Raw genomic sequence first — 14052 nt, forward strand, 5'->3', positions numbered from 1 at the left:
AGGAATGTCAGATCAAATTATGCAACATTTTGAATCAAAATCACACACCAGATACTCACCTTCCTGCCATAACCTTGTAATATGCAAATATCTGGTCTGCCAGCTTGTAAACAAATTGGTCAAAACATAGATTCACCTGAAAAAAAAGAAAGTATATGTTACAGTTTGATTCCCTAAAGCAAGATCAAAATACTAGTTGAAAAACCAAATGTTTCATTCAGGCAAACTAACTGAGGCTCTTTTATTTTTTTGAGACGGGGTCTTGCTCTGTTGCCCAAGCTAAAGCACAGTGGTGCGATCTCAGCTCACTGCAACCTGTGCCTCCCAGATTCAAGTGATCCTCCTGCCTCAGCTTCCGAGCAGCTGGGATTACAGGTACCCATCACCACGCCATGTCGGGTTAATGTTTGTATTTTTAATATCGACGGGGTTTCTGAATGTTGGTCAGGCTGGTCTTGAACTTGTAAACTCAGGTGATCTGCCTGCCTCAGCCTCCCAAAGTGCTGTGATTGCAGAAGTGAGTCACCGTACCCAGCCTGAGGCTCTTCTTAGGAAAAAGAAATTAGGCCAGCCATGGTGGTTTACACCTATAATCCCAGCACTGTGGAAGGCCGAGGTGGGCAAATCACTTGAGGTCAGGAGCTTGAGACCAGCCTGGCCAACATGGTAAAACCCCATCTTTACTAAAAATACAAAAAACTAGCCTGGCATGGTGGCACCTGCCTATGGTCCCAGCTAGTTGGGAGGCTAAGGCATGAGAATTGCTTTAACTTGGGAGGTGGAAGTTACAGTGAGCAGAGATTGCGCCACTATACTGCCTGGGTGACAGAGCGAGACTCCACCTCAAAAAAGAAACAAAAAACAAAAGAAACTAGCAATAATCTTACTGTTCAACAACAACACACTAAATAAACTGCAGCGTGGCCAGGAGTGACTACCACATTGCCACAGAAAACTAGAACAGAACCAGTCTCACTGAGGGAAAAAAATATTCCATTCTCTTAACTGCAAGAGAGAATGAACAAGTCTGTCTTCACCATGTGCAGCGACCACAGGGGCTACTGTGCATTGCAGGTGACTCCCCACCCTGGGTGGCTCTGCTTACTGTGCACTCCGGGAGCCACCACGGAGGGCCGGCTCCTGGGCCTTCCCTGGAACAAAGCGGCCCTTCTGGGTGTGAGGTTGGTCAGGAGACACCCTCAAAAGACCCTTACTTGCAGAGGGGGCTAGCACTACCTCCTGCAACGTGAGGAGGAGGCAAGTGGGACCCAGGACCCAGGGTGCCCGGCAGACAGGGCCAAGAAGGGCACCTCTGCCCTCCTCCCAGCCTGCAGTGCTGGGACCTGTGACACCTCCCTGAAGAACCATCGCAGATGGTCTTTCTGAGGAGGAAGAGGAGGCGATGTGTGCAGTGATCCCACACACCAGAATTCCACCTGCGGGAATCTGTTCTATAGAAATCGCATGACACCAGGCGGTGCATCGGAGTGCCAGTTACACCATCCGAAACAAAAAGGCTAGAGAAATGAAACAGGAGTCGCTTCAGTGCAAGATCACATTCGTAACCGCAAACAGGAGAGGACACGCAGTCAGGCGGAAGAGCGCAGCCTGCACGCGCCACGGGAGCAGACCCACAGAGGAAGGCTCACTGCCACATGCTTGCTTCGTGGCTTACGCTGTCTTGTATTTTAAAGAAAGTTTATCACTTACAAGAAAACAAAATGAGAAAGGAGAAACGAGCGGAAATGGAGCTGCGTAGGCCTCACCTCAGCCTCAATTTCGTCGTAGAGGAACTGCTTGTTGAACCTGGTGAGCGCGTAGTGGGCGCTGTCATTGTACAGGTCCAGGGAGTAGAGCACGTACCTGCAGGGGACAGCGGCCGTATCACCAGCGGCCTCCGCCACGCATTTGTGGCTCCCACAGCCTCCTCGCCTCAGAAACTAAACTCCATTTTTTACCTCTCGTGTGAGGAAGAACAATTTTCACTTCCAACACCAAATGGGGCTCCTGCGAAAGCCCCTGGTGGCTGCACCTGCGGTGGCCGCCACACCTGCCAGGCAGTGAGGACGCTTGGGACATGTCACGCTCACTCAAAGCCACACATGCACAAGGCCCTCCACCTGCCTGCATCTTCTCATTTACAGGGCTTTAAAATATTTCACTACAAGTACAAAGCATTTTTTTCAGTAACAAGAAAATTGAGTTATCTTCTTATTTCAAGAATGAACTACGAGGGTCAGGTCTGGTGGCTCACATCTATAATCCCAGCATTTTGGAGGCCGAGGTAGGCAGGTCACTTGAGGTCAGGAGTTCCAGACCAGCCTGGGCAATACGGCAAGACCGTCTCTAACAAAAGTACAAAAAATTATCTGGGCATGGTGGCGCACACCGGTAGTTGCAGCTACTTGGGAGGCTGAGGTAGAAGGATCACTGGAGCCTGAGAGGTCAAGGCTGCAGTGAGCCGAGATCATGCCACTGCACTATAGCCTGCGTGACAGAGTGAGACCCTATCAAAAAAAATAAAATAAAAGAGAACAGGCCGGGCGCGGTGGCTCATGGTTGTAATCCCAGCACTTTGGAAGGCCAAGGCGGGTGGATCATGAGGTCAGGAGTTTGAGAACAGCCTGGCCAATACGGTGAAACCCTGTCTCCACAAACACCACAAAAATTAGCTGGGCGTGGTGGCGCATGCCTGTAATCCCAGCTACTCGAGAGGCTGAGGCAGGAGAAACGCTTGAACCCGGGAGGCGGTGGTTGCAGTGAGCCGAGATCAGGCCATTGCACTCCAGCCTGGGTAGAAAGAGTGAAACTCGTCTTACTTTAGAGAGAACGAACACTCCAGTACATTAGGTGGATGAGGCGAGAAGACCGGGAGCCTGAGACCAGGCTGGACAACAGAGCAAGACCCCAACTCCATGAAACATAAAACAATTAGCCAGGTGTGGCCATCAGGAGGCTGAGGTAGGAGAATCGCCTGAGCCTAGGAGGTTGAAGCTGCAGTAAGCTGTCTTTGCACCACACTCAGGCCTGGGCAATAAATAGAGTAAGACCCTATTATCTATTGGGGGAAAAAAAAAAGAATGAACTGACTGGAAAAGAACAAAGGTGGGCCAGGTGCGTTGGCTCACGCCTGTAATCCTAGCACTTTGGGAGACCGAGGTGGGTGGATCACTTGAGGTTGGGAGTTCAAGAGCAGCCTGGCCAACATGATAAAACTCGTCTCTACCAAAAATACGAAAATTAACTGGCATGGTGGTGGATGCCTGTAGCCCCGGCTACTTGGGAGACCGGAGCAGGAGAACTGCTTGAACCCAGGAGGCAGAGGTTGCAGTGAGCTGAGATTGTGCCACTGCACTCCAGCCTGGGTGACAGAGTGAGACTCTGTCTCCAAAAAAAAAAAAAAGAGAGAAGAATAAACAACAACAACCAAAAAAAAAGAAAAAATAACAACAACAAAAGAAAAAAGATGAAGGTCCTGGATTCCACAGCTGACCAGGACCATGTCCGGCGTGGGCCCGTGGTTGAAGGCTCGTCTCCCGCTACCTCATGTCTAGACAAAGGCCATGGCCGGGGCAAAGGAGGCCCATGCCTAGAGGAGGCCTCTGAGCCGGTTCCAGCTCCTCAAGCCACCCCAATGCCATGAAATGAGCCATCAGAGGCTCTGCCCACACAGCTGGCATGGCCACGCCATGGCCACAGAGTGGAAGGCGACTGTCCTTACCACCTCCCGGGCACCAGGAGGGAAGCATGAGGACTGACACGCAGGAACTCGGAGCTTCCCACTCGTGGTGCTCAGAAGACAGACCTGCTAGGTCGCTCCCCAGTCAGACAACCTTTTCCAAGCGTTTCCCCTTACACAGACTTCGCGTTTTGAAAGACTGACCCCTTCATCTAGGTCCAGTGTCCTGACGCCCAAAACAAAGCTGTTCGATCAATACTTCCTTTCCCCGCTTCACCTGGGTCAGAGGCTGCAGCACACGAGAGGCCAGGCCACGGGGGCTCCTGCACCACAGCTCCCGGGCACGGCCGGCCAGCCACCTCACAGGGCCTGCGTAACGAAGGCCTGGGAAGGCCCAGCTTCATCCATCTCTCTGGTCCAGGCTCAGGCCTCAGGCACCAGCCAGTACCCATGCAAAGCAGGAACGTCACTGGTTCTAGTGCCTGAGCTCTCGATTCCAGTCTGAGGCCAAGAAACTGGTTACTTGTATTAATCTCTAAAGCTTTACCTCAGGAAACATGACTTCCTTTTTTTTTTGAAGATAGGTTCTTGCTACGTGGCCAGACTGGAGTGCAGTGGCGCAATCATAGCTACATGCAGCCTCAAACTTCAGTGGCAAAGCAATCCTCCCGCGTCGGCCACCCCAGCAGGCTAAGTTTTCTTATTTTTGTAGAGACGGGGTCTTGGTATTTTGCCCAGGCCCGGAGACACGATTTCACATAAAATACTAAATACAGTCCAGGCCCCTCCTCCACCTTGAGGACCCCCGGTTGCCACATGCAAAGGCCCGACACAGGCCTGCGGGACACTCACTCCATCATGGACGCCTCCTTGGTCTCCAGGATGTGGTCCGTCAGGATCCAGGGCATGGACATCTCGATGGGGAACTGGATCCTGCGGCCCATGGTCAGCTCCAGGAAGAACTCTCGGAACCACAGCTGCGAAAGGTCACAGCACTGCTGCAGCGTTTCTGGGCGGGTTCAAACACACCATGTTATCTCCCACAAGCAGAAAAACCTTTACAGAGACGACACGAGGTGCTGTGTGCCTGGCGCCAGCTCCTCCTCCCTCAGCTGCAAGCCATGCAGCGTGGACACGAGGCAGAAGGGATCACTGAGGCCTTGCACCAGGGACAGGACTGGCTGGGCACGGCTGCAGGTAAAGCCACCTTAGCAACCTTCTGAGCCCTTCAGTGGGATCCAGGGGGAAAGCGTTATTTTTGTTTTGTTTTTTGTTTGAGACAGGGTGTCTCTCAGTGTCACCCAGGCTAGAGGGCAGTGGCACGATCACAGCTCACTGCAGCCTTGAACTGGGCTCACGCCATCCTCTTGCCTCAGCCTCCCGAGTAGCTGAGACCACAGGCATGTGCCACCAAACCTAACTAACGTTTGTGTTTTTTGTAGGGATGGGGGTCTCGCCATGTTGCCCAGGCTGGTCTCAAGCTCCCAGCTTCAAGTGATTCTCTTGCCTTGACTTCCCAAAGTGGTAGGATTACAGGTGTGAGCCACTGTGTTTGACCTGAAAATGTTATTTTCCAAAGGAGACATAGAAATGGGACTTCCTTACTTCTAGTGAGTATAAAAACCAGCGTCCAGGCTGCACCCTTACAGGCACCCTCAGGGAGGTCCGGCTAATGCAAGAGGAGACCACACTCGACCTCCATCATTCCACAGAGTCAACAGCAACAGTGGTGCCAGTTCCTCCACACCTGCAGCACCCCAGCCAAGACAGCGGGGCTCCTGTTCTGAGCAAGAGGTGGACACGGACAGCTCGATGCGGACACGGGGCAGACACACTGAGGGCAGAGGTTGCACCCACCGCTGGCCGGTGAGGGGGCCGGGTGTCACCCAGGATGGGCTAGCCTGGCACAGCGCGCCTGCTACCTTCCCTCGTCTTTGGTGTTTATTTCAGGCCAGGCACCAGATTACATTTGCCTGTGTTTCTGACCCCACATAGGTTGAAAAGATTTTCTGTTCATGTCGTGGGGCCAGCCCGGGCTCCTCAGCTCTTACCCTTACAGGGGCCACGCCCTGTGGGGCAAGCTCAGGCCAGGGGCGTCCAGCCACCGCCACGGGGGCAGGACGCGTCACCGTCTGGGTGCACCAAGGGACGGGGTAGGGGATGGTCAGGCAGGCGGAAGCATTGTAGACACGTTAGTGGTGTTAGGTCATGCTGGGCCGGACGCTGGTCAGCAGTATCTCTTACCACTGAAATTTATCAAGTGAGTGTAGAAGAATGACTCTCGATGAAATTTTTCAATGTCCAATATGGTGGGCCCCTCAAGGCTACTTCTCAGGGTTTTCTTGGAACCACTTTTGTCTGCAATGAGGGACTCTAGCATGGTTCTCACCATGTAAAGCTGGATTATCCAAGGAAACATTTGCGGGGAGAAAATACACACGGTACGTTAGTTACGCCAAACTCAGAAAGCCCACGAGAGGACTGCTCCACCACGCCCTGGCCGAGAGGGTCCCCCGAGGGTCCGGGGCCTACGCGGCTGCCTTGCTGCTGCTTGCGGGGAAGAACAGCTTGCGGTGGAGCAGCTTGTCTCCGTGAGGAACGTCAAGAGAAACAAACGATGTCTTACCACCGAAGGTTAAAAGGGGGAGGTAGGTGCGCGACTGCCTCAGAAACGTGTTAACCGCATGCAAGAGCCTCTCCATGCCCAGAGACTTGAGCTGCCGGAGCAGCTCGGCCGAGCCCAAGGACTCAGCCATGGTGCGGACCAGGTAGAGCTAGACACGGACAGACAGAGGGAGAGGCGGGAGAGAGACGTTAGTCACGAGACACGCTCCAGGCGGGGAGAGACAAGGGACACACGGGACACACGGGAGGGCGGCCGGCCCCGCGCACAGGCCCAGGGCCGTCCCCGGGCCCCTCCTGCAGGGCCGGCAGTGTGCACTGCTGGTGACTTTCCAGAGAGTGGCAAAGAGATTAACAGCCTCCAGCAGAGAGATGAGGGAGAAAACCAGCCGGAGGACGGAGGACAGACGCAGCGGAGCGGATTAAACGAGCAGGAAAGTCGTGAGAAGCACCCCGGAGAGGCCGGAACACACCCGCAGACAGGACCACGAGACACGTTTCCCACGCCCCATCTGTGGGACGGTTATTCGTAGACATCAGACAGACACAGACACCCAGCAGGAAACACAGGATGAAGACGGACACGTGGACTGGGGCCCACATTTTTGGGACAGAGTTGAAATGGAGTCAGACTTCTTAGTGCACGTGACACATCTGACAGTCAAGGTGTGACTCTCACTCCCAACTCACTCAGGTGGGAAACAGGAGCAGCAGAAACCACGGGCGCCGCTGGCTCTGTCTGAGCAGGCAACGGGGACCTCATTTCACCCCCACCTCGCCAGCCCAACCCACTTACAGCTCAGGGTGGGTCCCCACTCTGGGTGGGGCTCAAGGGACAAGAAGCTCAGGGTGGGTCCCCCCCAGGGAGAGGGTGCAGGAGGGACTCAAGGGACGAGAACCTGAGTACTGGAGGGTCCGACGGCACGGCGTGGCACTTTTATGTCGAAGCCGCTCTTGGGGTCCTTCTCGCCCCGCAGGGCGGGGTCATTGAAGGGCTCGTGCCCCGTCTCCCAGTCGCACACGGTCTTCCTGATAGCCTGCAGGACACTGAACGCCCCGCCAAGTCACCAGCAAGGCCCAGAAGTTGAGACCCCCAACCTCGCAATCACAGTGTCTCCTTGCCCAACTACTATCTCAGAACAGCCCCCAAGAAAATACAAATTCCTCTGGGGGCCGTGGAGGGAGGTGGTAACGGACCAGCCCAAAAGGCAAGTTTAAAAGCAGGCTGCCTTCTGGAGAGCACTGCTACTCCCAAAAGACTGTCCTGAGCTGCACTGGCATCTGCTAGCCGGGGCAGCAGCGAGGTAGCTGGGAGTCATGCTGCGGGCAGGGAGAGGGCAGAACACAGCTTCCACCAGCAGCAGAGCTGGGCACCACCTGCCTACAGCCAGCGGTCCCAGGAACCAAGGGGGATGTGAAGTCACCCATGTAACTGGAGCCTGGGCCTGTCTCTCGACAGGTTTGGAACACAACCCCATTACCAACAGGGCTCCACCGTGCGGAGACCCCCATGGACACCATGCACAAGCCCCAGACACTGTGAGCCTGGGATAAACGCACCTTGTCCCGGTCCTCGCACGCCCTAGGCATTCTGCAGTTTACTTTTATGTCCACTGTTTGGGTAATAATTGGACTCATGCATTACTTTTAGAGGTAATGCACCAAGAGGGCATCCGGAGGTTGAAGACGAATGTATTAAAATCGTTTTTGAGAATTTAACACTCCTATTGTTTGAACCCACGTTCACCCTAGGACGTGTGCGTGCAGCGGGCACGGGGCGTGGGGAAGGCTGACCTCTGGATGACGTTCTTCTTCTTCTTGATGGCCTGCCGCAGCGGCTCCCTGAGGGTCACCTGGGAGAAGTCCTGCAGCGCGGCGTAGACGGTATGGCGGATGGCGTGGTTGAACACGCTCTCCATCCTGCCCATCAGCACCTGCAGGCCTTTGATCATGGCGATCACCTGCGGGGACAGCCACAGGGACGGCCCTTCTTTGGGCGGCACTGCCGGGGGCTGCTCCTCCTCGGCCCCAGGCCCTCCCACGTTCCTGCCCTGCAGTGGCCCTCTCCCAAATGACTTCTCCAGATCTGTAGGCAATGCAACTGCCCGTCTGACTCCGAATCAGACCGTGAGCACCTGGAGGAAAGCGACGCATCTGACTGAAAACACACGCATCCACTCCGCACGCCCTCCCGTGACAGAATCCAAATGGGAAAGAAGAAAAAGATACGGGAAAGCAGGCACGATAGGAACTAGAAAAAGAAGTTACAAGAGGTTGTAGCCCAAATCCCACATCGTCACAACAAAGGGACACTGAATTGCCATTCACAGAAAAAGCCTGAAGACTTCGATTGAACATAATTACATGACAAAAAGCTTCCAGAGTAAATCCTGGGACAGAAAAATGTGGCCAGCGGCTGATTATCTCCCTGTTTGCAGCCAGTGATTTTGCAATTACACTGTGTTTTTATTACTTCTGAATAAACAACTGAAGGGTGCAAACCACGCATGACCTTTACAAGGGCATGAGCCTTCTTACTGCTTTTGCAGTTTATAAATATTTCTACAGCCAACTTCCCAATAGCCATTTGAGACCCAGAAACCTCTCTGAAAGCAGTAAGTGAGGCAGAGCAAGACAGACTTGCCCCAAGTCCACCCTGTCGTGTGGACACCTGACGTCAAAGACACTGAAGCAGAACATTCCATAGCACCAGGAAAACATAATTCACTCCCTTTTACTTTTTAAATAGCACGTTGTACTTAAGACTAATACATCTGGGAAAATCTTAAAAACCCTTCTTTGGCCAGGCACGGTAGCTCACAGTTATAATTCCAGTACTTTGGAAGGCTCATGTGGGAGAATCACTTGACACCAGAGTTCAAGATCAGCCTGAACAACATGGCCAGACTCCATCTCCACAAAAAATTTAAAAACTAACCAGGTGTGGTGATATGAGTGTGTAGTCTCTGCTACTCAGGAGGCTGAGGAAGGAGGATCACCCGAGCCTAGGAGTTCAAGGCTGCAGTGAGCCATGACTATGCCACTGTACTCCAGCCTGGGAGACAGAGCTGGACCCTTTTTCAAACAAAACAAAATAAAAGAAAACACTCGCTTCAACATCTGAAAATGGTCTTTGGTCCACAGTAATCATTTTAAAAGGGTTTTTTTTTTTTTTAAGTTTTTGACAGATTCAAAACTAATGCAGCTTTTCTTTTTTGAGACAGAATCTCGCTCTGTCACCAGGGCTGGAGTGAGGTGGCGTGACCATAGCTCACTGCCGTCTTGAACTCCCAGGCTCAAGTGAATTTCCTACCTCAGCCTCCTGGATAACTTGGTTTGAAGTTCACTCTACAAGAACACAAATGTGTTTTTCCAGTACTTCGCACGGTCTCCCTCTATCGCTTTCCAGTTTTATTCACACCTTTTGTGTTCCTCGTTACAGCTTTATAAACAGCCAGATTCATGGGTAAATGTAGACGTTTCTGACAAGTATTTGAAACATGGCTTACGTGATTTTGGTGTTTTTCTTTTTCATAAAATTTTGAGGTGGAAAAGTTGACAGTCTGCTTTTAATTCATCCTTATATAACGTAAAGAATTTCCAAATAGACTCTTTTCATGTAAGACTCATGGTCTTTACGCGATTAAAATAATGAAAATTTTAGAAAAGAAAAAGTCTGGAAGAAAATGCACTCAACTTCCCAGCGCCACCTCCGTGAAGGCGTGGCAGGCACTGCACCTTCTCAATGCCATGCTTGTGTTCTCGGAGTGCTTGCCTGGGAAAACTGGTGGATGATTCTACACTGCTTCTCTAATCAACAAGAAAGAAAAGTTCTGTTTAGAAAAGCAAATGAGGAGGCCGGGCGCAGTGGCTCATGCCTGTAATCCCAGCACTTTGGGAGGCCGAGGCGGGTGGATCACAAGGTCGAGAGATCGAGACCATCCTGGTCAACATGGTGAAATCCCGTCTCTACTAAAAATACAAAAAATTAGCTGGGCATGGTGGCGCGTGCCTGTAATCCCAGCTACTCAGGAGGCTGAGGCAGGAGAATTGCCTGAGCCCAGGAGGCGGAGGTTGCGGTGAGCCAAGATCGCGCCATTGCACTCCAGCCTGGGTAACAAGAGCGAAACTCCGTCTCAAAAAAAAAAAAAAAAAAAAAAAGAGAATTAAGAGTCCCGAAGTTAACTTACATTTACAGTCAACATTTCAGTAGGGTGCCCAACAATTCGATGGGGAAACACCATCTTTTCGACAAATAGTTCTGACAACTGGACGTGCACATGGGAGAGAGTAAAGCTGGACCAGACAGTCTCTGCTAACAAGGTGACTCATGGTGACCTCTTGTGTGAGGTCTGAGTAGCCGAGGTCAGCCATGTGACTGGCTCCCAGCAGAAACCCAGGACCCCCAAGGCACAGGGGAGCTGCCCTGGTTAGCCAGACTTTGCGTGTGTTTTCACACACCATCACTGGGAGAAATAAGCACATTCTGTAGAGTTCCACCAGCAGGGCACAGCTAGAAGTTTACACCTGGATTTTCTGGACTTCACCAATATGCCTTCTCCCTTTGCTGACCTGACTCTTGGCTGCAATGAGTCACAACCTTCAGTGTAACAACTACCAAGCCCTGTGAGTCCTCCGAGCCAGTTGGGGGATGGAGGGTGGCCTGGAGGGCCCCTGACACAACCTTGTCACATGCTGCATAAAAATCCACTCGAAGTGGATCAAATATTTAAATTAGGCAGCAAAACTATTAAAACTTTTAGAAGAAGCCGGCCGCAGTGGCTCATGCCTGTAATCCTACCACTTTGGAAGGCTAAGCCGGGTGATCATCTGAGGTCAGGGGTTCAGGACCAGCCTGGCCAACATGGTGAAACCCCATCTCTACTAAAAATACAGAAATTAGCCGAGTATGGTGGCGCCGTAATCTCAGCTACTCAGGAGGCTGAGGCAGGAGAATCGCTTGAACCCAGGAGGTCAATGAGCTGACCCAGGTGGCAGTGAGCTGAGATCGTGCTGGGCCACAGAGCAAGAGTCCATCTCAAAACAAAAACTAAAACTTTTAGAAGCAAGCACAGGAGGAAGCAGGGGCCACCCCTCCTTCACCTCCCTTGCCCGTACCCGACACTCCTCTCCATCTAGACGCAAGCCCAGGAGCCAGCTCCGCACACAGGAGCTGTCAGTGCAGACCCAGGACCGACAGCCACCGTTTCTCTAACGCATCCTGCTCCGACTGCTCTGCAGATGGAAAGGGCGGCCCGCGCAGGAGCGGTGAGTCAACAGGCAGCAACTGCAGCGTGCGGCCGGAGCAGCGCGCGTCCTACCTCCACCAGGGCGAACTTCTCCTCGCTGGTGTAGTTGTAGCGCGTGGCGCGCTCGTACTCCTCGGCGCTGTCGGGGCAGTCCTTGTTGGAGTACTTGTCCGTGGGGTGCACAAGCTTCCACGAATACTGCGGTGGCCGAAAGAGCAGAGATGTTCCATACTGCATGCAAAACGCCTGGCTTCTGGTCGGACTCACACAACCGTGGCCAAAGCCAGAAGGCTGGCCTCCTAACCCTTGCTGTGTTATGAAAGTCACACACGAGGGCACACACACGGTCCATCTCCACAGATGGGCAGAAGACCCTGGCCCTGTAACGTCTCGTTTAAAAAACCTACCTGGCAAAATGGCCTGGACAGTGAGTGCCGAGTATCTAAGACTCTAGGCATTTCATCCTCATTTTAAAAAGGATTGTGGGCCGGGCACGGTGGCTCATGCCTATAACCGCAATACTTTGGGAGGCCGAGGTGGGAGGACCACTGGAGCCCAGGAGTTCAAGACCAGCCTAAGCAATATAGTGAGGCCTCATCTCTATAAAAACTAAAATAGGCCGGGCGCGGTGGCTCACGCCTGTAATCCCAGCACTTTGAGAGGCCGAGGCGGGTGGATCACGAGGTCAAGAGATCGAGACCATCCTGGTCAACATGGTGAAACCCAGTCTCTACTAAGAATACAAAAATTAGCTGGGCATGGTGGCGCACGCCTGTAGTCCCAGCTACTAGGGAGGCGGAGGCAGGAGAATTGCCTGAACCCAGGAGGCGGAGGTTGCGGTGAGCCGAGATCGCGCCATTGCACTCCAGCCTGGGTAACAAGAGTGAAACTCCGTCTCAAAAAAAAAAAAAACAAAAAAAAAACTAAAATAATAAAAGTAAAAAAAAAAAAGATTTTGCCTTTCACGTGATCATGTACTCTTCCAATTTGATAATTTTTATGTGATCAAAATAAATCACAAAAGGGAAACATTTTATAACTTACAGGTATCCAAATCTTTATATGGCACCTGAACAATTTACTCATGTTCAACAAAAGATACTGAGACACTGATGGCTGGAGCTCCAAAGAGAAAATGTGACTTTAAAAATGCGAGGGACAAAGAGACATTAATGGGTACAAATATACAGTTTGACATTAGAAATAAGAACCGGTGTCTGATGGATCAATTAGGGTGGCTATTCATTAAAATAATTTATGGTACATTTCAGAATAGACAGAGAAGAACTGGAATGCTTCTCGCATAAGGACATCCCAATCACACCAACTGGAGCTCTGCAAACTGTGTGACTATTAAATTATCACATGTATCCTGAAGCTATGTACCCCTATTATGCATCCATACAGTGACAGGGTGAGATCCTGTCTCAAAAAAGAGAGAGACCTAAGGACCATCGTAATGGCATAAATTCAATTCCATCAAGAGGTTTTTTAAAATGAGGCTCTGTTTGTAACACACATACATGAAATGTACTTTCAGGCACCTTGGAAACATTTCTGCTGATAAATGTTCGTCTTTCTGGGGCCAAAGAAAAAAAGCTCAAAGACCAAAAGTTACTCTGAATAAAGTGCCCAAGGAGGCTTTGGAGGAGGGCTGGGGTGGGGGCCAGGCCTACCACTTCCATCACGTGCGCGCTCCACTGGGACAGCAGCTGCAGGCCCTGCAGCGCCAGGTCGAACAGCTTCCGGTACTCCGCGTCTGTCTTCTGGGCCTCCTGGCGGCCTGAGCCTGTGACCACCTGCACAAGGCGGGCACAGTCCCGTGAGAAAGCCATGCCCTCCCCCCACCCGGTCCGCCCATCCTGGGGATCCACCCGGAGAATCCACCCAAAGTCACATGCGTGAAAACATGAAACGTTGTGGGTGCTGGGAACTCCCCCCGGGAAAACGGTGGCCACGGGTGTGCTACAGAGCGCAGAGCAAGGGACAGGCCGCTGCCACCGCCACCACCTGGGGGCACCGTGGGCCAGGCTCGGGGCTGTCACGAACGTGGGCTTGGCACACTTCCACTAGGCTGCGGAAGGCAACACCCAAGTCACATGGGTTTGTGTCTATCAGATAACGACCTCCTAACGTTAAAGATGTGATGTGCGGGGAGGAAAGGGCAGCGTGGAGAAGGCCGGCTTCTTGGAACAGACCTCCTTCTATAGATGTGATGTTAGGACCATGCAAATATTTTACGTAATTAGGACACAGAATTAAATGAGATGGGAAATGCAATCCCTAGAAGTCAAAAGCAAAATGAAACAATGTCTGGAATGGGAACCTGCATGGAGTTCCCAGGACAGCCACGGAGAGGACCCCCTTGAGCAGCTCTAAACACCATGCTGTGACTTAAAATTCTCTGAGCAGGAAGCTCAAGGGCAAAATCACCTGCAAAACAAACCCTAAAGCTATTTATTTTCTTTTTTTGCAGTTTTTTAAAAAATTGTACTTTAGGTT

At 52.0% G+C, this 14052-nt stretch overlaps 1 protein-coding gene across 1 annotated transcript in view; it reads right to left on the minus strand.

Annotated features, from left to right (window-relative positions):
* CYFIP1 (cytoplasmic FMR1 interacting protein 1) overlaps positions 1 to 14052 on the minus strand; it is a 78907-nt gene that overhangs the window by 41459 nt on the left and 23396 nt on the right. The window contains 11 exon segments of the mRNA XM_074400146.1: positions 60 to 136; positions 1767 to 1863; positions 4532 to 4688; positions 5924 to 6106; positions 6109 to 6206; positions 6208 to 6273; positions 6275 to 6453; positions 7201 to 7348; positions 8096 to 8262; positions 11623 to 11748; positions 13227 to 13349. Of these exon segments, the coding sequence (XP_074256247.1) occupies positions 60 to 136; positions 1767 to 1863; positions 4532 to 4688; positions 5924 to 6106; positions 6109 to 6206; positions 6208 to 6273; positions 6275 to 6453; positions 7201 to 7348; positions 8096 to 8262; positions 11623 to 11748; positions 13227 to 13349 (1421 nt within the window).

The sequence above is a fragment of the Saimiri boliviensis genome, chromosome 5, assembly GCF_048565385.1.
Source record: "Saimiri boliviensis isolate mSaiBol1 chromosome 5, mSaiBol1.pri, whole genome shotgun sequence".
Classification (NCBI taxonomy): domain Eukaryota; kingdom Metazoa; phylum Chordata; class Mammalia; order Primates; family Cebidae; genus Saimiri; species Saimiri boliviensis.